The sequence below is a fragment of the Sus scrofa genome, chromosome 1 (assembly GCF_054392235.1).
Source record: "Sus scrofa isolate SSC_HxYL_T2T_F1_AM1 chromosome 1, Sscrofa_HxYL_maternal_Yorkshire_Landrace_v2.0, whole genome shotgun sequence".
Taxonomy (NCBI): domain Eukaryota; kingdom Metazoa; phylum Chordata; class Mammalia; order Artiodactyla; family Suidae; genus Sus; species Sus scrofa.
Window position 1 is genome coordinate 232259903 of NC_139383.1, and position 21837 is coordinate 232281739.

The window sequence follows — 21837 nt, forward strand, 5'->3', positions numbered from 1 at the left end:
AGTTAAAACAGATACTGCTTTGTTTTGTGACAATAAAGACACGAAACTTGCACTAAATAAATATATGAAGTCATTGTTCCTACAGAAGAGTCGACAACAAATGGAGACACATAAGAGAACAGAAGCAATAATCTAAATGGCTAATGGTGCATATTTTATCTTACTTCATCTTTTTAGGGCCGCACCTGCAGCATATGGAGGTTCCCAAGCTAGGGGTCTAATCAGAGCTGTAGCTGCTGGCCTACCCCACAGCCACAGCAATGCCAGATCTGAGCTGCACCTGTGACCTATACCACAGCTCACAGCAGTAACAGATCATTAACCCACTGAGCGAGGTCAGGGATCAAACCTGTATCCTCAAGGATACCAGTTGGGTTTGTTACCACCAAGCTGCCATGGAACTCCCAGATTAACGTTTTAATCCAGAATTCCTAGTTAATAATATTAGGTTTGTGAATTAAATGTTAAGCATGACAGCAGAACTATAAATCATGAGGGAAATTGTCACGATAGACTATTACATAAAGTGCGAATTTCAAAAAAATATATGTAGAAATTTAGGAGTTCCCATTGTGGCGCAGCAGAAACGAATCAGACTAGGGACCATGAGGTTGTGGGTTCGATCCCTGGCCTTGCTCAGTGGGTTAAGGATCCGGCATTGCCATGAGCTGTGCTGTAGGTCTCAAACCTGGCTCAGATCCCTGGTTGCTGTGGCTCTGGCGTAGGCCGGTGGCTACAGCTCCAATTAGACCTCCATATTCTGTGGATGTGGCCCTAAAAAGACAAAAAGACCATATATATATATATATATATACACACACAAATTTAAAAGACAAAAAGTATACTGGGTAAGGAATTTGTATTATATGACAGACAACAGGTTAATATCCTTACCAAATAAAAGCAATTCTAAAGATAAATGAGACTAGAAAAACACATTAATGGAGATGCACAAATTTAAAGAATAAGTAGAGCACCAAGGAGAACTTACAAAATGGACAACAAATGTATGAAAAAAAGATGCCCAACCTAAACAGTCAAATAAAATGCAAATAAAAGAGATCCTTTTTAACAAAAAATTTGGCAATTTATTCAAAGACAACATCCTTGAGGATTCATGCATATTTTGTATTAATCTTTCTGATATAATATTCTCAAATTCTTAAAATTGGGCATACACCTACACACAGAAATTCCTCTTGTAAAAATTTATTCCATAGGAAAAAATTCATAACTATACACAAGAATGCTGCTGTATTGGGTATAACACTGAAAAACAGGGAATCATCTAAATATTAAAATTGGTGAAATGGGATTTTTGTTAAATATATTACACAACCATTAAAAATTGTGTTGCAGAAGAATATTTAACAGCAAAGAGAAACAATTGCCATTTACTGCGAAGATTGAAAAAGCATGCTGCAAAATTGTATTATAATCTGATTTAATTTTTTTGGCCCCGCCCATGGCATGTGGGATTTTTCAGGCCAGGGATCGAACCCATGCCACAGCAGTAACAACACCAGATCCTTAACTGCAAGGCCACCAGGAAACTCCCTGATTTAATTTTTATGTAAGTATATAGACAAAGAAATATGATTCAAAGGCAATATATCAAATGTTAATGGTGGTCATTTGTCTATAGTGAAATTGTTTTTTTTTTTCTCCTTTTCTTTCACTATAATCTCTAAAATTTTTACAATGAGTATTCTAAAAAGAGTCCTTTTTACTTTAACTTTGTCCAAGATAGAGCAAAAATAATCCAATGGGAATTGCCATGAAGAACGAAAAAGTACAGTGTCCTAAGTAGAAAATAAAAACCAAATGTAGTAAATTGGGCCTTTCTATTTATTGTCCCTTCTCAGATTTTTTTAGAACCTTCATAATCAGAAAGAATCTCTAATTATGACATTTCAAAGCAAGAAAACAACTTGTTCTGAAATTTTTTATTACCAGCAAAGGACAATCTTATTTGACTGCCCAGCAACTTGGTTTTCCATTTGCATTAGAACAGATGATGGATTAGCATCTAACTTTCTCTTACTTACCTCATACAGGTAAAGCTTTCTCTTTCTCAGCTATTGAAAATAGTATGCATACTGACTTTACTCCAAAACACTTCAGCACAAATTCAATGGCACCTTTCCAGGAGCTGGGTAAATCCCAGTCTCCAAAGTCTTTCATCATTTATCCCACAGAACAATAATTCTTACCAGAGTACAGGAGAGGATATCAGCATTTCAAACTATTTATGTGTTGCCACAGGTTCTCTGATATTTCTCTAGTGGGCTGTGTCCCCAATCGCAGACCCTCCCCAGTCAGCTCCCTAACAGGTACAAACATACAGGTTGAGAATTCTGGTATTTGTAGACATGTCTCATAGAGTACTATCCAGGTCACTGGCGTGGAGGCAAAAAGCTCAGAACAATTTCATAGAAACACTTGATTAACCCAGAAGAGAAGGGCCTTTTGGACTAGGAATTTCTTTCTTTTTCTTTTTTGAGGCCAGCACCCTTAGCATATGGAAGTTTCCAGGTTAGGGGTCAAATCAGACCTAGTACCTGCCAGTCTACACCACAGCCATAGCAACACAGAATCTGAGCCACATCTTCGACCTACTATCACAGCTTACGTCAATGCCAGATCCTTTCACCCACTGAGTGAGGCCAGGGGTTGAACCCACATCCTCATGGATACTAGTTGGATTCGTTACCACTGAGCCACAATGGGAACTCCCCATGGACTGAGAATTTATTTCTTCATCACAAATTTAAATGTTACCTTTGAATCTGAAGCCAAACTGTAGTTCATTCATTCCCCTGTCCCTCCTCAGAATTCATCAGAATTTCCATCAGAATGGAAATAAAACAGAAGGGCTCTATTCTTGGTGTTTAAAATGTGACTTTCTCCTTCAATTTATGAATGGATAAACTATAGTAAATTCATGCAATGGAAGATTATTCTGAGGGGAAAAAAAAGAAGTGAGCTATCAAGCCACAAAAAGACATGGAGAAACAAGGCAAAACTCTGGAGACAGTAAAAAGATAAGTGGTGGCTGGGGAGAAATGACAAGGTGGAGCAGCGGGGATTTTTAGGGCAGTGAGACTATTCTGTATGACACTCTAGTGGCAGATGAATGTCATTCGACATTTGTCAAACCCACAGAATATACCACTCAAAAAATAAGCCCTACTGTCAACTATGGACTTTCGTTAATAATAATGTATCAATATTGGCTCTTTAATTGTAACAGATGTTGCATGCTTAACTAAGATTCATCCAAGGCAGGATAAGTTAGGCAGAGAAAGCTGCACAAAGAAAAAAAGAAATTTGATCTGACCTTTTATCCATAGGTAGGATCTGGTAGAGAGATGAAAGGATGGAGAGCATGCCCAGAAGGGGAACATCAAGAGCAAGAGGTGGTGGAGGGAGAGCTGAAGGGGTTACATGGCGCATCCGTGAAGAAGAGGCAGACCCAGAGAAAGGATGAGGCTCCATGAGTTCAGAGAAATAAGTTTTAATAGAGCGGGCCAGATTGTTAAGGCCCTTGAAAGGTAAGCAGGTGGTGTTTATATTTGATATAGCAGGCAGCAGGGAGCATTAGCAGGTATTTGAGCAGGAGAGTAATACTAGATCCTCATTATTCATTTTGTACTTGAAAATTTGCATACTCACTAACATGTATGTTTAATCTCCAAAATCAATATTCATGGTCATTCAAAGACAAAAAAAAACCTCACACACATTCCCACCCCCAAATCCCCAATATGTTACTACAGGGGAAATCCTCACACCCCCTGTCCCCAAATCCCCAGTTTGTTAGTAATAAGGGAGGTCAATATGTAAGAACTATCAGGACTTCTTTCTAGTCATTCTTCCTACAAAACTAAACTGCTCTGAAAAAAGTTTATTAATTAAAAAAATAAGTGATTCAAAAGGTAGTAATATAAAAACAAATATATATGTAAAAAGGGGAAAAGACGAACTTACTTCCGGTTCACAATTAGCCACTCCCGCGTATAGGTCTGAACACAGTCCCTGACGTGAGGGTCCAATTCAACCCTAATGAGGTGGAAGATAAAAAAAAAAAAATGTTATTACTGTATAAGCACAACAAAGCAATCCCTTATCATAACCAAGGAAAGAAGTGTGATTTCAAATCCCTATGAACTAAGAATGTGAAGGGCATTCTTATCCACTTCTTTCGAGTGTCTGAAGTATTCCTGAGGCAATAACATTTTTACTTTGATGAGGCAAATATGTTGGCATTTTATGCTTTGTGGGTTTTCTTTATTACAGAGAATCATGTTAGACTATACCTATCCCCAAAGGCATTCCAACACAAGACAGGCAGAACTAGCTGTAATCACGTACAAAACAAGAAGAATAAGTATAAATACCAATCTCTCACAGGGGTAATCTGGGCATATTTTTGCTCATGTGTAACCTTGTTAGGACATGCATGTTTTTCCTCTTTGAAAGCCATAAAGAAGAGAAGCTGTGTTGGGCTCTGATGAGCTGACAGATCCTGGCTTTGGCTGCTGATTGTTAATTTGGGCAGCTCTTGTCTACCTGTAAGGAGTGTGTCATGAGAGATACTCCTGGAGTGCTTCAGAGTCTGGAAATTAGAAATTGCTCATTTTTCACAGTAGCAAAGTTTTTCTTGCTCTTTTTCCACATGTGTTGGTACTATAGTAAATAGGTCTCAATGCTCTAAGTTTGACTTTTTTTGGTTTGTTATAAGAGGGTAAGAATAGAATGCACCTTGTGGGCTGGCTGTTAGTTCTAGATGAAATATTGCAAAACCCAGTGTGGCTCCTGGGCCATGACTAGCCAAATCCCAGCCCCACTCCTTAATAGTTATGCGACCTTGGACCAGTCATTCAATCCTTCTGTGCCTCAGTGCCCCCACCTTAAATCAGTGAGAGTAACTGTGCAATCCTCCTTTGGACAGCTCTGATGAAGATGAAGTAAATCAGTGTGTGAAGTGCTCAGAAGAACATCTGGCACGTAACAAGACCTACCTTGTGAGAGTTCACCCTTGTGTGCCATTCATTCTGTACTAGGGCACCCATGCAATCACTCTCCAGGTATTAACTGAGTTAACATCAATCATAGAACAGGCACTACTATATTCTCATTTTGCAGAGGAATGAGATGAAAAGTTCTTGCTCCAAGTGGGAGAGCTGTGACTTGACCCTAGGCCACTTCCCTGTGAGTGCCAGCTTATACCTGCTACACTATCACAGCTCAACATCAAGTTCTTGGCCAGGCACCAGGGTTCAACAAGAGTCAGCTGCTGTTTAATGATGATGATAGTTTCCTGGGCTTTAATTATACATGAGATTTTGGGGCAATGATTGAAATAGTGTGTTTTAAAGCCATCCAACAGATAGTGGGTTAGTTACCAATTCCAGTGACAAGGCAATATTATACTCAAAAACTGATGTTGAGGGAAAAAAAAGACCTCCTATCAAATTTCAAAAAAATAAAAATCCTCACCTGTTAATTTTCTATAAGTACTTAAATAGGCTTTTCTAAGATTCTGATCTCATTGGAAGACAACCATAAATTTTACACAAAGAAATAAAATTAAATGATTCTCTACCAAAGCTAATAATAATAGATGTCACTCATATGAAGATCCCACGTGAATAAATGACTGACAACAGGGAAAAGTGTTTCCGAAGGATCATCATTTTCTGGGATGTGAGGCTCTTCAAAACGTTAGAAATGACCTTATAGTGACTCTCCTATGTGAATGAGAAATATCTAAGCAAAGAACAAAGGGTCATAATAATACCATATCACTTCCATCCAATCTTCTTAAATTGTGATGAAATAAAATTCAGAGTTGAACTGGAATACCCCTGAGTAATGAGGGCGAGGACTGTGGTTCATGATCTCCTTTCTGGGACTTTTTGGGGAAGAGGAGAAGGTTGAAAATGTCCAGGAGGATGTGAATCTTATTTTGGTTTTGAAAATGAATGCACAATGGATAAACAATGAGGTCCTACCATACAGTACAGGGAACTATATCTAATCTCTTAGGATATACCATGACGGAAGCTAGTATGAGAAAAGAAATATAAATATATATACATATATATGACTGGGTTACTTGGCTGTACAGCAGAAATTAGCGCAACACTGTACAGCAACTGCACTTTGATTAAAAAAAAATTCAAGAAAAAAAAGAAAATGAATGCAAATAAAAGTTCATCCTAAACCTCCAAAGAGGCATTGCTTTTTACACTCTGGAAATAATAGAAGCTTTATCTAAATATAACTCCATCATTTGATGTCAAGGGCTGATGACCACACCTGTGAACACATCAATTAACTCACTCTAGAAACTCAATCCTACACAGCTATTCACATATTCACCCTACAGAGCTCTCCCCATTGTTTTTCCACTTGACAAAACTTTCTGCCAAAGAAGGAATTTTGCCTTATGTATGTTTTTAATCTCAGCATTCAGCACATAGTGGGTGCTCAAGAAATGTGGATTGAACTTAATGTTTGTGACTTGATCCCATCTCGTATATGGAAACAATTAAAATACTTCTGAGTGGAAGCATTCAAGGGTTATTACGAAAAATCCTATCATTTTTACAAATGGAGAAACTGAGGCTTCCTGAGGTGACATGACTGGCCCACAGTCACTGAGCCGCCACCGGGCAGTCTGGCACCACAGCCTGCATTCTTCACCTCTTCTGAAGCAGTCCACTTTGTCCCATATAGCCCTTTAATTGGCTTAGTCCCCACAGGACTTTTTAAAGCTTCCGACTGAACCAATTCAAAAACCACCTACACATGGTGACAGTACCACAGCAGTCACAGAGCCAGGTAATGCTACTTGTTAGAAAAATGCATATTTAGGGCATCTCCCCCTTTACCAAGAAAAATCAAGACAGTCATAATCCCATCTATATATTAAGAAAGCAATTTACCCTTCCTCTGGCAAAGAGGGCTGCAAAGTTCGACATTCCTTTGGCGTGAAAACCACGTCCAAGTCGTCTTCAGTGAAATCTCCCAGCTCCTGGGCAAGTTCCACATCCAGGCTGTTCAGGTGTGTCATCAGAAGTCCTTCAAAGTCCACTGGCTCCACCGGGTCATAAAACTGAGGCTTGGGGCAGAAAAAGGAAAAGGAAGTTTCCACGCGGTTTGGGGGTAAAAGCACTCAGGTGACAGCCCTGCCCTCCCTCTCTCCGTTAAGGGCTTGGCTCTTCAGGTACAGCTAAGTGGAACTGTCTTTAGAAGAGCTGTCAAACAGAAGCAGTGATAGGGAAAGGAAAAGAAATGCAGCGTGGAAAGTCAAGTCAGAACAGGGTGAGTAATTAAAATCACACCCCAAGGCAGAATTTTTCTCTGCTTAATTGCATCTTGATGAGGATTCCTGAGGAGATCCAAAATGAGATCACAAGGCTTTGCTGCATTTTTGTAATTTCTCTTGCAAAAGCTCTTTGAGGCCATGTTTACCAAAATGCAGTGAATTAAGAAGCAATTTTCTAAAAATTCAGGCAAACTCAAGAGACCTTCTGTCTGAGTATTTAGGCGTGGTGTTTCTTGAGCTGTCCTGTACAGTGATTCTTGAAAGCTCTTCATTTGTAATCACAACCCACAGTAAACCAGACTGAGTGGCTGGGATATTCCACAGCAGTGATTTCCAAATGCTGGAAAAGGTGGGCTGACTGGTACCAACTGGGAAGAAATTTTCACTGACTGCAGTTAAATGAGCAAACTAAGCGCAACTGGCTGAGTTTTCGTAAGGCTAAATGTACTGGTTTTTTTGCTCTTCAGTTATATCTTTCCACAGTGGGGGGATAAAAGAAATAATAGCAATAGATTATAATTTAAAAAAATAATTTTCTTTAGCTGATGAAAGAAAAAGTTGGCACTTCAACAAATGCATTTTATCCCAGTTTGTGAAATCCACTTAGACTTAAGGAACTACTTTAAGGGAGTAAAAGAATGACTTAGAGGAGTTCCCATTGCGGCTCAGCGGTAACAAACCCGACTATTATCCATGAGGACAAGGGTTCAATCCCTGGTCCCACTCAGTGGGTTAAGGATCCGGCACTGTAGGTTGCAGATGCAGCTCGGATCCTGTGTTGCTGTGGCTATGGTGCAGGCGGCTGGCAGCTGCAGTTCCAGTTTGACCTCTAGGCTAGGAATTTCCACGTGCCATGGGTGTGGCCCTAAGAAAACCAAAAAAAAAAAAAAAAAAAAAGAATCACTGAGATCAAATTGATGTGTGTAGTAGTAAATAATAATAATAATAATAATAATAATAATGATAATGGCAGCAACTTTAAGATATTCATTTATGGAAGACTCTCCGGAATCATCAACCCAGCAAACACCCCAGATTCTTGACTTGTACTGCCTCACTATGAAACAAGGACAGATCCAAAGGAAGTGCCAACAAAACCGGTTTTTCATCACCCTGAAATATACCAGACAAGACATAAGGGCTCCAGATTGGACAGGAGGAACAAAATGCCATGGAAGAGGCTTCAAGATTGAATGTGTGTCTTGCCCTGTCTCCTCCCACCTTTGTGTCCCTGGTGGTGAGGGGTGGGGGGCGTGAGTGACATGTAGAAGATTAAGGATGAAACAGAAGTGAGCAACAATACACCTCCTTGTCTGAGATTCTTTTTTTTTTTTTTTTTTTTTTGGTCTTTTTGGTCTTTCTGCTATTTTTTTGGGCCACTCCCGTGGCATATGGAGGTTCCCAGGCTAGGGGTCTAATCGGAGCTGTTGCTGCCAGCTTATGCCAGAGCCACAGCAACGCGGGATCCAAGCCACGTCTGCAACCTACACCACAGCTCATGGCAATGCCGGATCATTAATCCACTGAGCAGGGGCAGGGATTGAACCCACAACCTCATGGTTCCTAGTCGGATTCGTTAGCCGCTGCGCCACGACGGGAACTCCCTGTCTGAGATTCTTGAAGCAGTTGGCTCACATGATGCCGTATGCCAGTAGGGCCAAAAGGGGCAGGGGAGAAGCCAAGAGGCCATCCTTCGGTAGGAGAGAGCAAAGACACTCCCCTATTTCCCCAAGGCTCCCACGTGGTGACTGAGGATGGGATTGGGAACCTGGAAGTCAGCTAAGGAGAAGACTGCGGTCCTTACAGGGGCCTCTCACAACGAAGCAATGGGGACCTACAGGGGCTCAGAGAGCAGGAGATCAACCTATGCAGGAACCAGGTGGGAACAGAGTTTGCAAAAGGACACTGTTGACCTCTGCCAGAAGGAACAGTGAGCAACATCCATGCTCAGAACAAAACAAAGCAAGCTAAAAAATCTGCTTCAGGCTTGTGTAAGATCATCCCCGAAGGAGAGGACTTTCCTGCTCCTCATAACATGGCGCAGAGGTCAGGGCCAGGGTCACTGAAATGACTTCAACTCGAAATGAAGAAGCTGCACTGTTTGCACAGTCATCTTTACTAATGTAAAGTTTATTCCCTTGTGCTGATTGTTGAGCACTGTGCACCAAGAAACTGTGCTAGATCATTGCATACGCCATCTCATTTAATTCTCACTAGAACTCTGTGAGGAACATACTTTTTTACTATCCTCCTTTCATAGATAAGGACATTGAAGTATAGAATTTAATAATTTGCCTATGGTTACATAGCTGGGAAGTTTCCCATCTGGAATTCAAACCTTGGCAGGCTCATAGTATTGTTTTCTCTTGCAGGCTTTTCAGAGAATCTGGATTTTCAAAAATAACTGAAACGCAAAGCAGTGGTAAGTGTGTTTAAAAGAGGGTAAAAAAAAAAAAAATCCATTTACCACCACGTACAAGTTCCACTCTGAACTTTCTTGAGATTGGCTTCTCAAAGTAATAATAGTGAAGTAATTAATTAAAGAAATAATGAATGTAAATTTATCATAAAGAATATCAATTATTTAACCAGAGGCATGGAAAATATACACTGAAGAATTATATTGAAGCACCATTTGAGACAATGTGACACTAACACTGATAACATATGAGTAGGAGCTTCTACGGAAAAATGGCATTTGTGTGAAATCATCAGAGAGAAAAAAACTGAGGTCTAGCCACATATTATACTTGTCATGTTTCTAAAATTCAAAGCCACAAGAAATTAAAAAAAACCTGGCTGGTTATGGCACTTGTTACCTATAGGATAGCCTGCCCAAGAGCCAAGGGTAAAGGTCAGCAGCATCCTTCATTCAGCAATTATTTGCTGAACATCTACTAAATGCAACTCACTGAGTTGTTCCTTAGGGATTCAGAAGAGTGAAGGGAGTTACTTTCATGCATCTTTCCATAGATCTTGAGTCAACCATAAGATGGTAAACTTTGCCACCTTCTCACATGTAAAATAATGCTTTCTTTGGAGGGAGGAATGATGACAAAGAATACAGTATCATCATTTAGCACTAATTGTGCGGCAAAGTGCCAAATGCAATATACACAACTGATCATTAAGTCATAAACTCTTAAGGTCTGAATCTATCAGGACTGAATAGGCAATAAAAATAAACCATCATGATAGAATTGCTGAGAATCATTCTAGCACTACATACAAGCTGGCATTTAATAGCTCATCACCCCCTCCCCCTTCTCTGCTGAAACTAACAGGGGAGGAAATTGTTCCTTCCAAAAGTGATGTAAACTCGTCCTGCTGTTGGCAAGTGGGTGGAGATCCCAACTGCTGTTAACTAGGCCTTGGAGCAAGTTATTCCTCTTGCATATTCAACTAATAACCAGGAATCAAAGGAGATTTCTGTTCTCTAAACTACCTGAAGTCTGAATCTCAAGAGTAGGTTTATCATGAATCAATCAACACACACGTGCATATACATACATGGTGCTGTTTAGGGATAAATAAAGGGAGAAAACAAATATTGAAGAGAGTTATGGTGGTATTGCATTCCATCGGGGGCTGAAGTTTGGGAATGAGGTGGGAGGGGGATGTTCTAAGGTCAGTCCATTGGGCCCTTGGGAGCTTAAAAGCCAAACATAAAAATTTACTCTTTTTGGAGTTCTCCTGTGGCACAGGGGTTAAGGATCTGGCGTTGTCACTGCAGTCGCTCTGGTCACTGCTGTGATGCAGGTTTGATCCCTGATCTGGGAACTTTCACAGCCAAAAAATTTTTTTTTACTATTTTTGTTTTCTCTGTTACTGAATTATATGTGGCCTCCTAGTCTGTGGACTCAAGACTACTTTCAATGGCAAAAGTAATTTCAAGGTCACTTTATACAATGAATCATCACATCTAACATTCGTTAAATAATATAAGAAAAATATCCCTAAGTCAAATAAAAATAAAAACAACAACAACAACAAATTTTAAAAAACAAAACATATTAGAGATTCCATCATGGCTCAGTGGTTAACGAACCCAACTAGGATCCATGAGAACTTAGGTACGATCCCTGACCTTGCTCAGTGGATTAAGGATCCCGCATTGCTGTGGCTGTGGTGTAGGCCAGCAGCTGCAGCTCCAATTTGATCCCTAGACTGGGAACCTCCATATGCCATGGGTACAGCCCTAAAAAAAGCAACAAACAAACAACAACAACAAAAAAACTTGACTGCAAATTATCCTAAATCAGGCTTTGAGTGTGATGGCTTTTGAGGTGTCAACCTGGTTTGGCAGAACTTCATTCACCTGAACTCCCTTCCCAGTATTTTTTCAGACATGGTGGGCTATCAGGGTTTTCTCTTGCCAGAACTGGAGGACAGAAGGGAGGCTGCAGCAATTCTATAGCATACATACACCTGCTCATAGAATCAAACACGAATTTAGGTGCTGCTGTGAGGGATATCCCCAGGGTAATTAAAGTCCTTAACTAGTTGACTTTAAGTTAATCAAAAGACAGCCTAGCCTGGGGGGCCTGACTTAACCAGCTGGATGCCTTTTCAAAGAAGACGCAGGCTCTCTGGAAGATCAGGGCTCCAAGCTTCAGCTCATGCCTGTGGAGTTCCAGCTTGCTGTGATCTTGCCTTCCTGATTGCCCCATGGACTTCAGGCTTGCTTAGCCAGTACCACCATGTATAAGTCAATTTCCTGTAATTGATTCCTTAATACACATGAAGATGTATCTACTACTGGTTCTACTGCTCTGGTTGAACCTGGGCTAATATACCCATTTTCACTCATTCAACAAATACTCACTGGGGTCCTAAGCAGACCTGCACTGGGTGAGAAGACAAAGAGACCCAGTACATTGCCCTCAAGCAATTTCCAGCTTCTTTCTAGTGACTTGTGCGGTAATTCTTCCTAGTTACTTTTTCAGAGGTCTGGTCAATAGAAAACTAGAAATACACAAAAAGACTATAAACACTAAAAGCTTAAATTATTAACACAAATATTCTTTTTTTTTTTCTTTTTATCGTCTTTTTGCCATTTCTTGGGCCGCTCCTGCGGCATATGGAAATTGCCAGGCTAGGGGTCGAATCAGAGCTGTAGACACCAGCCTACACCAAAGCAATGGGGGAGCCAAGCCACGTCTACAACCTATACCACAGCTCACGGCAACGCCGGATCCTTAACCCACTGAGCAAGGCCAAGGATCGAACCCGCAACCTCATGGTTCCTAGTCAGATTCGTTAACCTCTGAGCCATGACAGGAACTCCACAAATATTCTTTTAATGAAGAGTATTTCAGTTTTGGCTTGTCCTCTAACACACATCAAGACTAGTTCTCTTGACATGTGGTAAGAATTTATTCTGAAACTGAAAATTCCTATAATACCAGAATGATGTCTGTTTAATCTATGTATCTCCTAGCACTGTACATGATGTATGTGTGTATGTAATAACACAATGGCACTAGATTAAAATAACAAACCTGGACAATATTTCACAAATAAGGATACTGAAAAACAGAGATGCTAAATGACTTGACCCAAATCACACAGGTAATCACAGAGGACCTGAGTCCTTGTTCTAGCACTGGGGAAGCTTCACGCCACTTTGGCTGGGGCTGGGGGTAGAGGCATGATGCTTCCAGGTGCACTGGCCTTATACCCTAATGCATGTTCACCCCTATAGTGGGTGGTCCTCAAATCGACTTGGCTGTTCATAACGGACAAGTCCTGTCAAATCACCCAAGACGTCCATGTTACCAAATTCAATGGCTGCTGCTTATTCCTAGTTTATCTCTAGTGCTGGACATGGTTAATCACTCTCTCCTTCTTGAAACATTTTCCTCACATGGAGGGTGACCAACCGTCCCAGTATGTCCCAGGCTCTCAAAGTTCATATACCAGGAAACCCCTCAGTCCCAGGAAAATTGGGACAGTTGTTTATTTTGCCTTTGGGACACCACTTTTTCTAGGTTCTCCTTTGCAGTGTCCTGGGGTTCAGGCTGAAAAGAGCTTTTCTTCCCAGTCTGAACTTCTATTTCCATACGACCTCAACCAGGCCCATGACTTTAAATACCTTCTATTTTTTCCTTTCAAAATTACAGTTACATTCCTGCAGCCTCAACTATTGCACTGTCATCCATGTTGATTTTTCTAATCATATCCCAGCATCACCACTTAGTGATCTAACAGGTCTCTCAAACATTCAACACTACCTCTTAATTTTCCTGCTAATATGCTCTTCCCAAATCTTCCAAGTCTCTGTATTTCAGCAAGTGACAATTCCACTCCACCAGCTTCCCAGGCCAAAATGTTTGGAGTCTATGTTGATTTCTCTTTCTCTTACACCCTACATATTATCTGTCAGAAACTCCTACTCACTTTACTTCTGAAATATATCCAGAATCTAACCACTTCTCACCTTTTATATTCCAAAGTACCACCACTGTTTTCTCAAGTTACTCTGACAATTTTCTAACTGCTCTCCTCACTCCAGTCTATTCTCCACATTGCAGCCAGAGTGATCTTTATAAGAAGAACCCTATAGGCAGTACCTATACTAAAAAGTCAGATCGTGCCAAGCCTGTGCTCCCAGTGACTTCTCATCTTAATCAAAGTACAAGCCAAAGCTCTTCTTTGGTCTCTGAGGCCTATGAGCCAGCCTTGATTCCTCCACAATCTCATCTCCTACTGCCTACTCTGCTCAGCTCACAGTTGGCTTCCTTACTGTCTGTGGAGCATGCCACACACTCTTGCTCCGGGGATTTTGAACTTGCTGTTCCTTCAAATGTTCTTCCTTCAAATACCTGTTAAGTGAATGCAGAATTTTTCCTAATGGTCTTCTTTCCAGGCCTCCAGGCCTTGAATAGAGCCCCTCTTCTGTACCACTCTCTATTTTCCATCCATGTTTTGTTCTTCAAAGCACTTATTACCCCTTGATATAGTCTACATACACTTATTTGTCTATGTCTCTCATTCTAGAATGTAAACTCATGAAGATGGACATTTTATTACATTCATTGTTGTATCCCCCGATCCTAGAAAACTCTTGGCACAGAGTGATACCTAATACATATTTCTTGAATGAATGATTACCTAAGACAATCTTCTTGGCTTTCTGTTATCTTTAAGTATGCAGGGCAGAAGATGGTGAAGTCCTTCTGGCTTCAGTATTTCAAAGTGTTTTACTAATCTGTCCTCCACCTCGCTTATTTGTTCTTCTGCCTCCTGTATTCTGCTGTTAGCTGCTTCTAGAATGAAATTAGAACATCCCCTAAGACCATACACTAAATAAACTCCAAATGGATTAAAGACCTAGATATAAGACCAGACACTACAAAACTCTTAGAGGAAAACATAGGCCAAACACTCTCTGACATAAACAACAGCAACATCTTCTCAGATCCACCTCTTTAGAGGATTGACAGTAAAAACAAAAACAAACAAATGGGACCTAATCAAACTGAAAAGTTTCTGCACAGCAAAGGAAACCCTAAACAGCACAAAAAGACAACCCACAGAATGGGAGAAAATCTTTGCAAATGAATTGACTGACAAAGGATTCATCTCCAAAATTTATAAACACCTCCTACCCCTCAATACCAAACAAACAACCCACCCCATCAAAAAATGGGCAGAAGATCTAAACAGACACTTCTCCAAAGAAGACATACAGATGGCAAAAAAAAAAAAAACACATGAAAAGACGTTCAACATCACTCATTATTAGAGAAATGCAAATCAAAACCACTCTGAGGTACCACCTTACACCAGCCACAATGGCCATCATCAAAAAGTCTACAAACAATACGTGCTAGAGAGGGTGTGGATTAAAGGGAACCCTAGTACACTGTGGGTGGGATTGTAAATTGGTGCAACCACTGTGGAAAACAGGATGGCAATTCCTCAGAAAACTAAACATAGAACTACCATTTGACCCAGCAATCCCACTCCTGGGCATCTCTCCAGAGAAAAAAAATCATGATTCGAAAAGAAAAGACACATGTACTTTGATGTTCACTGCAGCACTATTTGCAACAGTCAAGACATGGAAACAACCTAAATGTCCATCGACAGAGGAATGGATCAAGAAGATGTGGTACATATACACAATGGAATATTACCCAGACATTAAAAGGAAAGAAATAATGGCATTTGCAGCAACATGGATGGACCTAGAAACTATCATGCTAAGTGAAGTCAGTCAGACAGTGAGATACCAACAGCAAATGCTACCCCTTAACATGTGGAATCTGAAAAAAAGGACACAATGAACTTCTTTGCAGAACAGATACTGACTCTTAGACTTTGAAAAACTTATGGTTTCCAAATGAGACAGGTTGGGGGGTGGGGGGATGCGCTGGGGTTGTGGGATGGAAATCCTATAAAATTGGATTGTGATGATCATTGTACAACTATAAATGTAATAAATTCATTGAGTAAGAAAAAAAATAAAAAAGAAAACCAAAAAAAAAAAAAAAGAAAAGAAAAAAGAAAAACCAAAAACCAAACCAAAACAAAGTGCTTTATAGCTTAGATTAAGGAGTACTTTCCTGCTTTCATTATGGCAATTTTCCACTGATGCCACTAAGTGGAAGATGCTGACTTGCTATAATGAGCATCAATGTATTTTTACCAAGACGGACTAGATGCCCCTGCTTTACAATGAAAGTAGTGAAACTCCTGCTCTCCATGCAGGGTGTCACTCTTTCATTTTGCATTCCATCATGAATTTGCATGAAAATTATACTGAGATCTTCATTTTTCATCATGTCCCCTCCAGTGAAGTCAATGAAACCTAAGGATAGCCCAACTTCTTGAAAGATGAAGCACAAAACAGCATCAGAAAAATAAGAGGAACATGTTTATCAAGTGATCCACCCTTTGGGTCATCCTTACTGGTAAAACAAAAAGGTTGCTTTATTCTATGTGACAAAAATGAATGCTTTCTAAGGTATGAGGTCTCCCCCTCCATAACTGTTATACACAAACATGTCATGTAACCATGGTGATTTGGTTTCTATCCAGGAAGTGGCTTTTTTATATCCTTCTCTTCAGCCAGAAGCATTATGGTCCAGATGCTTCATGCCATTTTACTTAGAAATTTACCTATTTTCATCTTTCCCTCCCTTTTGGCCACACCTGCAGCATATGGAAATTACTGGGCCAGGGATCAAATCCAAGCAGCAGCTACCACCTATTCCACAGCTGCAGCAACACTAGATCCTTAACCCACTGTGCCACAACAGGAACTATTAGTCTCATTTTTAAAAATAAGATTTTTCCCTCTATAAAAATGTAGGTTAGTTTATTAACCCATGAACACAATATCTCAGATTCTTTCTATCTTTGAGCAAAGAAGACCTACCTTTCTTTTCTTGTGTATTTCACTATCCTTTCTACTTTGAATAATGAAAAAAATCTTGTTAACATTTTACAGTTTCATCCTAATGAAGACAGCTGATATATATATATATAGCTGTTTGCCTAGGGAGGTGACTGGCAACAAAGCAGGTCTTGGTCAACTCGTTCACATGGCTGTGGCAATGGAGAATTCGAAGGCCAATGGGTGATGCTACACCCAGGTGATTCCATTCACAAGTCACTCTCTTTAGCACTGGCCACAAAGGACTCTGGATAGGAGTGTTATGAGAGTCATATAGACCCAGTGCAATTCTACCATCATCGCATTTGTCAAAAAACTCAGCTCCTAGAGTTCCTGCTGTGGCTCAATGGGATCAGTGGCATCTCTGCAGTGCCAGAACACAGGTTTTATCCCTTGCTTGGCACCGTGGATTAAAGGATTCGGAGCTGCGGCAGTTGTAGTGTAGGTCACAACTATGGTTCAGATCTGATCCCTGGTGTGGGAACTCTACCTGCTATGGGCGGCAAACAAAGAAAACAAAAACAAAAACACAAAAATCCCTCTAACTAGTGGATCCTCTTCACATTCAAAAATGCAACATTTTAGAAGTTGCCATCATGGCTCAGTGGTTAACGAATCTGACTAGGAACCATGAGGTTGTAGGTTCAATCCCTGGCCTTGTTCAGCGGGTTAAGGATCCGGTATTGCCATGAGCTGTGGTGTAGGCTGGCAGCTGTAGCTCCAATTAGACCCCTATCCTGGGAACTTCCATATGCAGCTGATGCGGCCCTAGAAAAGGCAGAAAGACAAAAACAAAAAAATGTAACATTTTAAAATAATTCATATAATTTGAAAATGCATGTATTTCCAATCATCACAGACAACATTTATAGTAAGTTAAAAAAACCAAAAACCTAGTAATACCACACACACACAGAATCAAACACATCCTTCTTTTCACTTAATTTATCAGATTTAAGGCAGAATCCACTTTATTTATATAAAAATATATCCAAAGAATTAGCAAATAGTCTTCATTTACCACACTTTCTGAAATTCAGAGCAACCAGGACAACAAAAGAAATTTACCTTTATGTTCTTTCTCCTATTACGAGACCTCTACCTATGTAGGCTCTTTAAATGATCCTCAACCTAGACAACATGTTAAAGTCCCAGGGAACTTTAAAATACTGATAACCTGGACCCCAAACCTAGGGATTTTGATAAAATTGTCTTATGGTATGTGTCAAAGTCCCAGGTGATGCTAATAAGAACCAAGACTTAGAACCTTCCTCTAAATCTTCTCAACCTCCCCATCATGTCTTTACCTCTTATTGGATTATTTTCTCTCCTCTACACACCACACTTGAAGCTAGTATGGATTCTCTATATTCTCTCCCAAATAGGTCATAAGACCCTTAAGAGGCAAAAATATCTCCTATTCATCTTCTTCCTTAAATCTCCCACAATGTATCCACAGTGCCAGGTACATAGCAACATTAGCCTCTATTTACACAGCACCTGTTATATCATTCTATATTAACCCTCATAGGGGTGGCTATTACTACGCCCACTGGGCACATGAAGAAACTAAAGACTTCATAGAGGTGAAGTAACCTGCTCCAAATTATGTAACTAACAAGTGACTGTTACACTCTATCCCAGATCCATCTGACTGCAAGTTCCTGCCTCTTGCAATATAATAGCAAACTTATAAGCTTGATTGGGCTTTGAGTAATTTGGTGCCAATTAAATACTTAAAAACAATCAAACATTTGTATCAGCATGTAGGATTGTTGAAACGGTGCTTCTATAGAAATGAAAGTCAAAATGCATTTAGTCATAGTTCTCACTCTTCCAAAATTATACAATGAACAGTCTATGGCTTCTCATTAAGAAAAGTTTTTTTTTTAAAAAAGCTGCTTTAGGTTGAAAGTCTTTTTAGGTGATAAGCTAATTCCTTTGCCCTGCCAGAAATGAGTCTTCCTGAAATGTGCCATTATCTTTCTATGAAATGAAAAAAAATTTTTTTAAGGGAAAGAGAAATCACCATGTTAGCGGGGTTTTGTCCGAGGAACCTTCATTTGGGAAGATGACTCAAGGGAAAGAACAGCCACTTCATTCTGACATTACAGCATGACAAGCAGGTAAACATCAGGGTCATGGGGTTTCCTAAGCAGGCCTTGCATTTCAAAAACAAAAGAGGAATCAAATGCAAGCCTTTTGGCTCCCTCCTGCCACCTGCTCTTCAGTCAGTTAATGAGAACAAGCAGGGTCAGTACACTGCTCTGAAGCTGGAGCAGAGATGGGGGAAAGATATTCAGAAAACAAAGCTGGAATCAACCAGAAGAAACACATTTTAAAAGCTATTCATTTGCAAACAGAACCAAAACCAAAATCTGACAGGACCAGGTGATTCAAGCATAGTTAGACAGTGTTGCTACTTCTCTGATACCTTCCATTAGAAAATGGGTAGTTAAGCCACATGTTAGCTCTACTGCCTAGCTAATGAAGTAACTCATCCAAATTCACTTTCGTCAAAACCTACTGATGAAGCAGAATAACTACTAAAAGAACACCTACAAATATGAAAAGCAATTTTTTTATAGTTGTGATTTTTAAAAAGATTTCTCCTCAACAAATCTGAGGCTGCAGCGGGCGTGTAACTAAGGGGTTAAAGCCTGTAAGTTAAACTTCCTTAAAGCCTCTTAATAGTGATGTCCACACTCTCTCAAGACAGCCACTGCAGAAAGCTGCAGTGTAACTTTACAAAGAAGCAAAGCAAAAACCCCAACTCCCCCACCTTGCTTAAGACTTCAAAGTGTATCCAGTCACTTTTTGTCTGCATTTTGTATATTCTGGAAGACTCTTTGAGTCAGGAATTAAAAAACAAACAAACAAAACTGAGGTTTTCCAATGAAATATACATCAGCACCAAATGAAATGAAAAAAGCAAATCTAATTTACCTTCGTTTAAAGCCTATCTAATACATCTGAAAGCATGGACATTGTGCACTTGATGTGCTTTTATTATAATCTTTGACTTTGAAACAGACAGGAAAAGTACCGATAAAAAGGGCAGTTTAACGAGCCACGGAAGTCATAACTAGGTTTTTGGAAGAAATGTCATTGCAAGTTGCCTCTTGCAGTAAAAGGTGCTATACATTTTTTCGTACTACTATTTCATCAGCGACACAAAACACAAATTATCCTACTGAAAGAACCATAAATCACTCCAGTAAACATACCTTTAAAAGATACACAGTTACCCGGCGTGGAAATTGTTACAGGCGACAAAATGGCGGCCACAGGAAACGGAGGGGAAGGTTACAAAATTTCTAAGAGCAGAAGTGGTTTTGAAGTAACAAGTGAGAAACAAAAAATAACCTAACCTCTTCAAGATAACCACTAGAACAAGTAGGAAAGTGGGGCTGTGCTGTATGTGAGGAAGTGAGTACAGTGGAGGCTGTAACTCTTCTCACAAAGGAAGTGAATACTCCTGGTTTTACAAACCATCTCATTTAAGTCAGATTTAACCCACCGGTCACACATCTTGCATTTAGTCCTCAAATAATATAACTCATATACACACACTCAACAATTAGTATTAATATAAAAATGTAGGCAATTTGAACTTAAAAAGGGGAGGGTGTTTTAAAATGAAGGTTTGGAGAACCTACTGTATAGCACAGGGAAATATACTCAATAGTTTGAAAAAAAAAAACTTATATGGAAAAAAGACGGAAGATATATATAGATACACACACACACACATACATCCTATATATTGTATATAATATATCCAAATATATACATATATATCTGATTTACTTTGCTGTACACCTGAAACTAATACATTGTAAGTCAATTATATGCCAATAAAGTTTTCATAAAATGAAATGAAAGTTTGTACTGTCTGATACCAATGATACAAAGTGCCAGGAAAGGCAAAATTATGATGACAGAAGTGGACTGGTAATTGCCTAGGCTTCTGGACTGGGAGGAGGTGGGTCCACTGCAAAGCATGATGGGGCTTTTTAGGGTAAAAGAAACTGTTCTGATTCATGACTGAGTACATGTTAACCATAAATTGGCCAAATTCCTCACACTGTATGCTGAAAGTGAGTGAATTTTATTATACGTAAATTACACTTCCAAAAAGTCATTTAAAACCTTAAGGTTCATAGCTTGGCTTTTCAGATTTTGGAATACATTTTCCCAATAAAAGCATGTTACAAATGTATTACATTTTCAGACTTATCTTCCCTGCCATCAAAACATGAATCATTATTTGGGTAAAATCAAGTAGCCTGGAAGTCTACTGAGTCTAGAGACTTCAGAATCACAGCCCCTAGAAGTTTACTTTGCACTCTAAGCCCTAGTGGAGGGAGAGAGGGAAATTGTCCAATGTCAAAAAGCAGACGCAGAGCTAGGAACTGATGGCTGGTGATGTAAGGCAGCAGCAGGAAAATCGAAGAAGAGTAAGGAAGCAAAAGCATACCCTGGGCATTTCTGCCCTTGACCATGCTCTAAGCAAACCTGTATCTCATACTTACTAGTTGAAGAGAGGGGAAGCCAGAGGTACTTATGCTGTGTCGATGGTACTGGCCAAGGTTTGGTGGGAGAGTAAACTGCTTCCTTATTTCCGCAGAAGAATACCTTGGGTTAAAATAGAAAAATCTAAATGAAGTGGGTTTTTTTTTTTTTAAATCGTCGCAATTACAGATACAATCTTTAATGTCATGTTATAAAACTTATTCCTTAGCAGGGTGATTGGCTAAAATGACTAAAATGTCCTCAGTGGTTTGTGGGTGGACACTAGAGCTTTTGTGTGATAACACATGCCCTTGAGAAGTTCACAGAGGCCAGGGCACCTGCCATCATGGCTCTTGCCCAATACTGGAAGGATGGCAGCTCAAGGAGGTGGAGGAGTTTGCAGCCCAAGGAAAAGATCCAGGGCACTTGGCTCCTTCCTCCAGGTCATTCAGCAGCATTGTCTCCACATGAGGACCTCTGGTCTCTCACTAGAGTGCTTTAAACCCAGAGCTGTCATTTTGATCCAATCACCCCCTTTTCAAGCAATTGAGACCTTCTGATTGGCTGGCTGCTATCAGAGAAA

General features: G+C 39.9%; 1 protein-coding gene and 1 long non-coding RNA gene across 10 annotated transcripts in view; both read right to left on the reverse strand.

Moving 5' to 3' along the window:
* The window catches only part of DOCK8 (dedicator of cytokinesis 8), a 235657-nt gene that overhangs the window by 161418 nt on the left and 52402 nt on the right, over nucleotides 1-21837 (reverse strand). For 6 of the 9 annotated variants that reach the window (XR_014822445.1, XM_003121929.7, XM_084986994.1 and 3 more), the window contains 3 exons: nucleotides 21275-21377; nucleotides 6954-7129; nucleotides 3991-4062 (listed from right to left, as the gene is read on the reverse strand). Coding sequence is in view for 7 of the 9 variants with exons in the window: in XM_003121929.7 (XP_003121977.4) it covers nucleotides 3991-4062; nucleotides 6954-7129; nucleotides 21275-21377 (351 nt within the window). In the remaining 2 variants the exon portion in view is untranslated. Of the gene's footprint in view, nucleotides 1-3990; nucleotides 4063-6953; nucleotides 7130-19966; nucleotides 20089-21274; nucleotides 21378-21837 lie in introns of those variants that run through there. The other 3 variants (XR_014822448.1, XM_084986985.1, XM_084987023.1) reach the window with 2 other exon arrangements.
* Nucleotides 13577-19910, reverse strand: LOC146407050 (uncharacterized). The gene is made up of 2 exons (XR_014822524.1): nucleotides 15671-19910; nucleotides 13577-15361 (listed from the first exon to the last, which is right to left on the reverse strand). It is a non-coding gene; the product is annotated as an uncharacterized LOC146407050 (long non-coding RNA).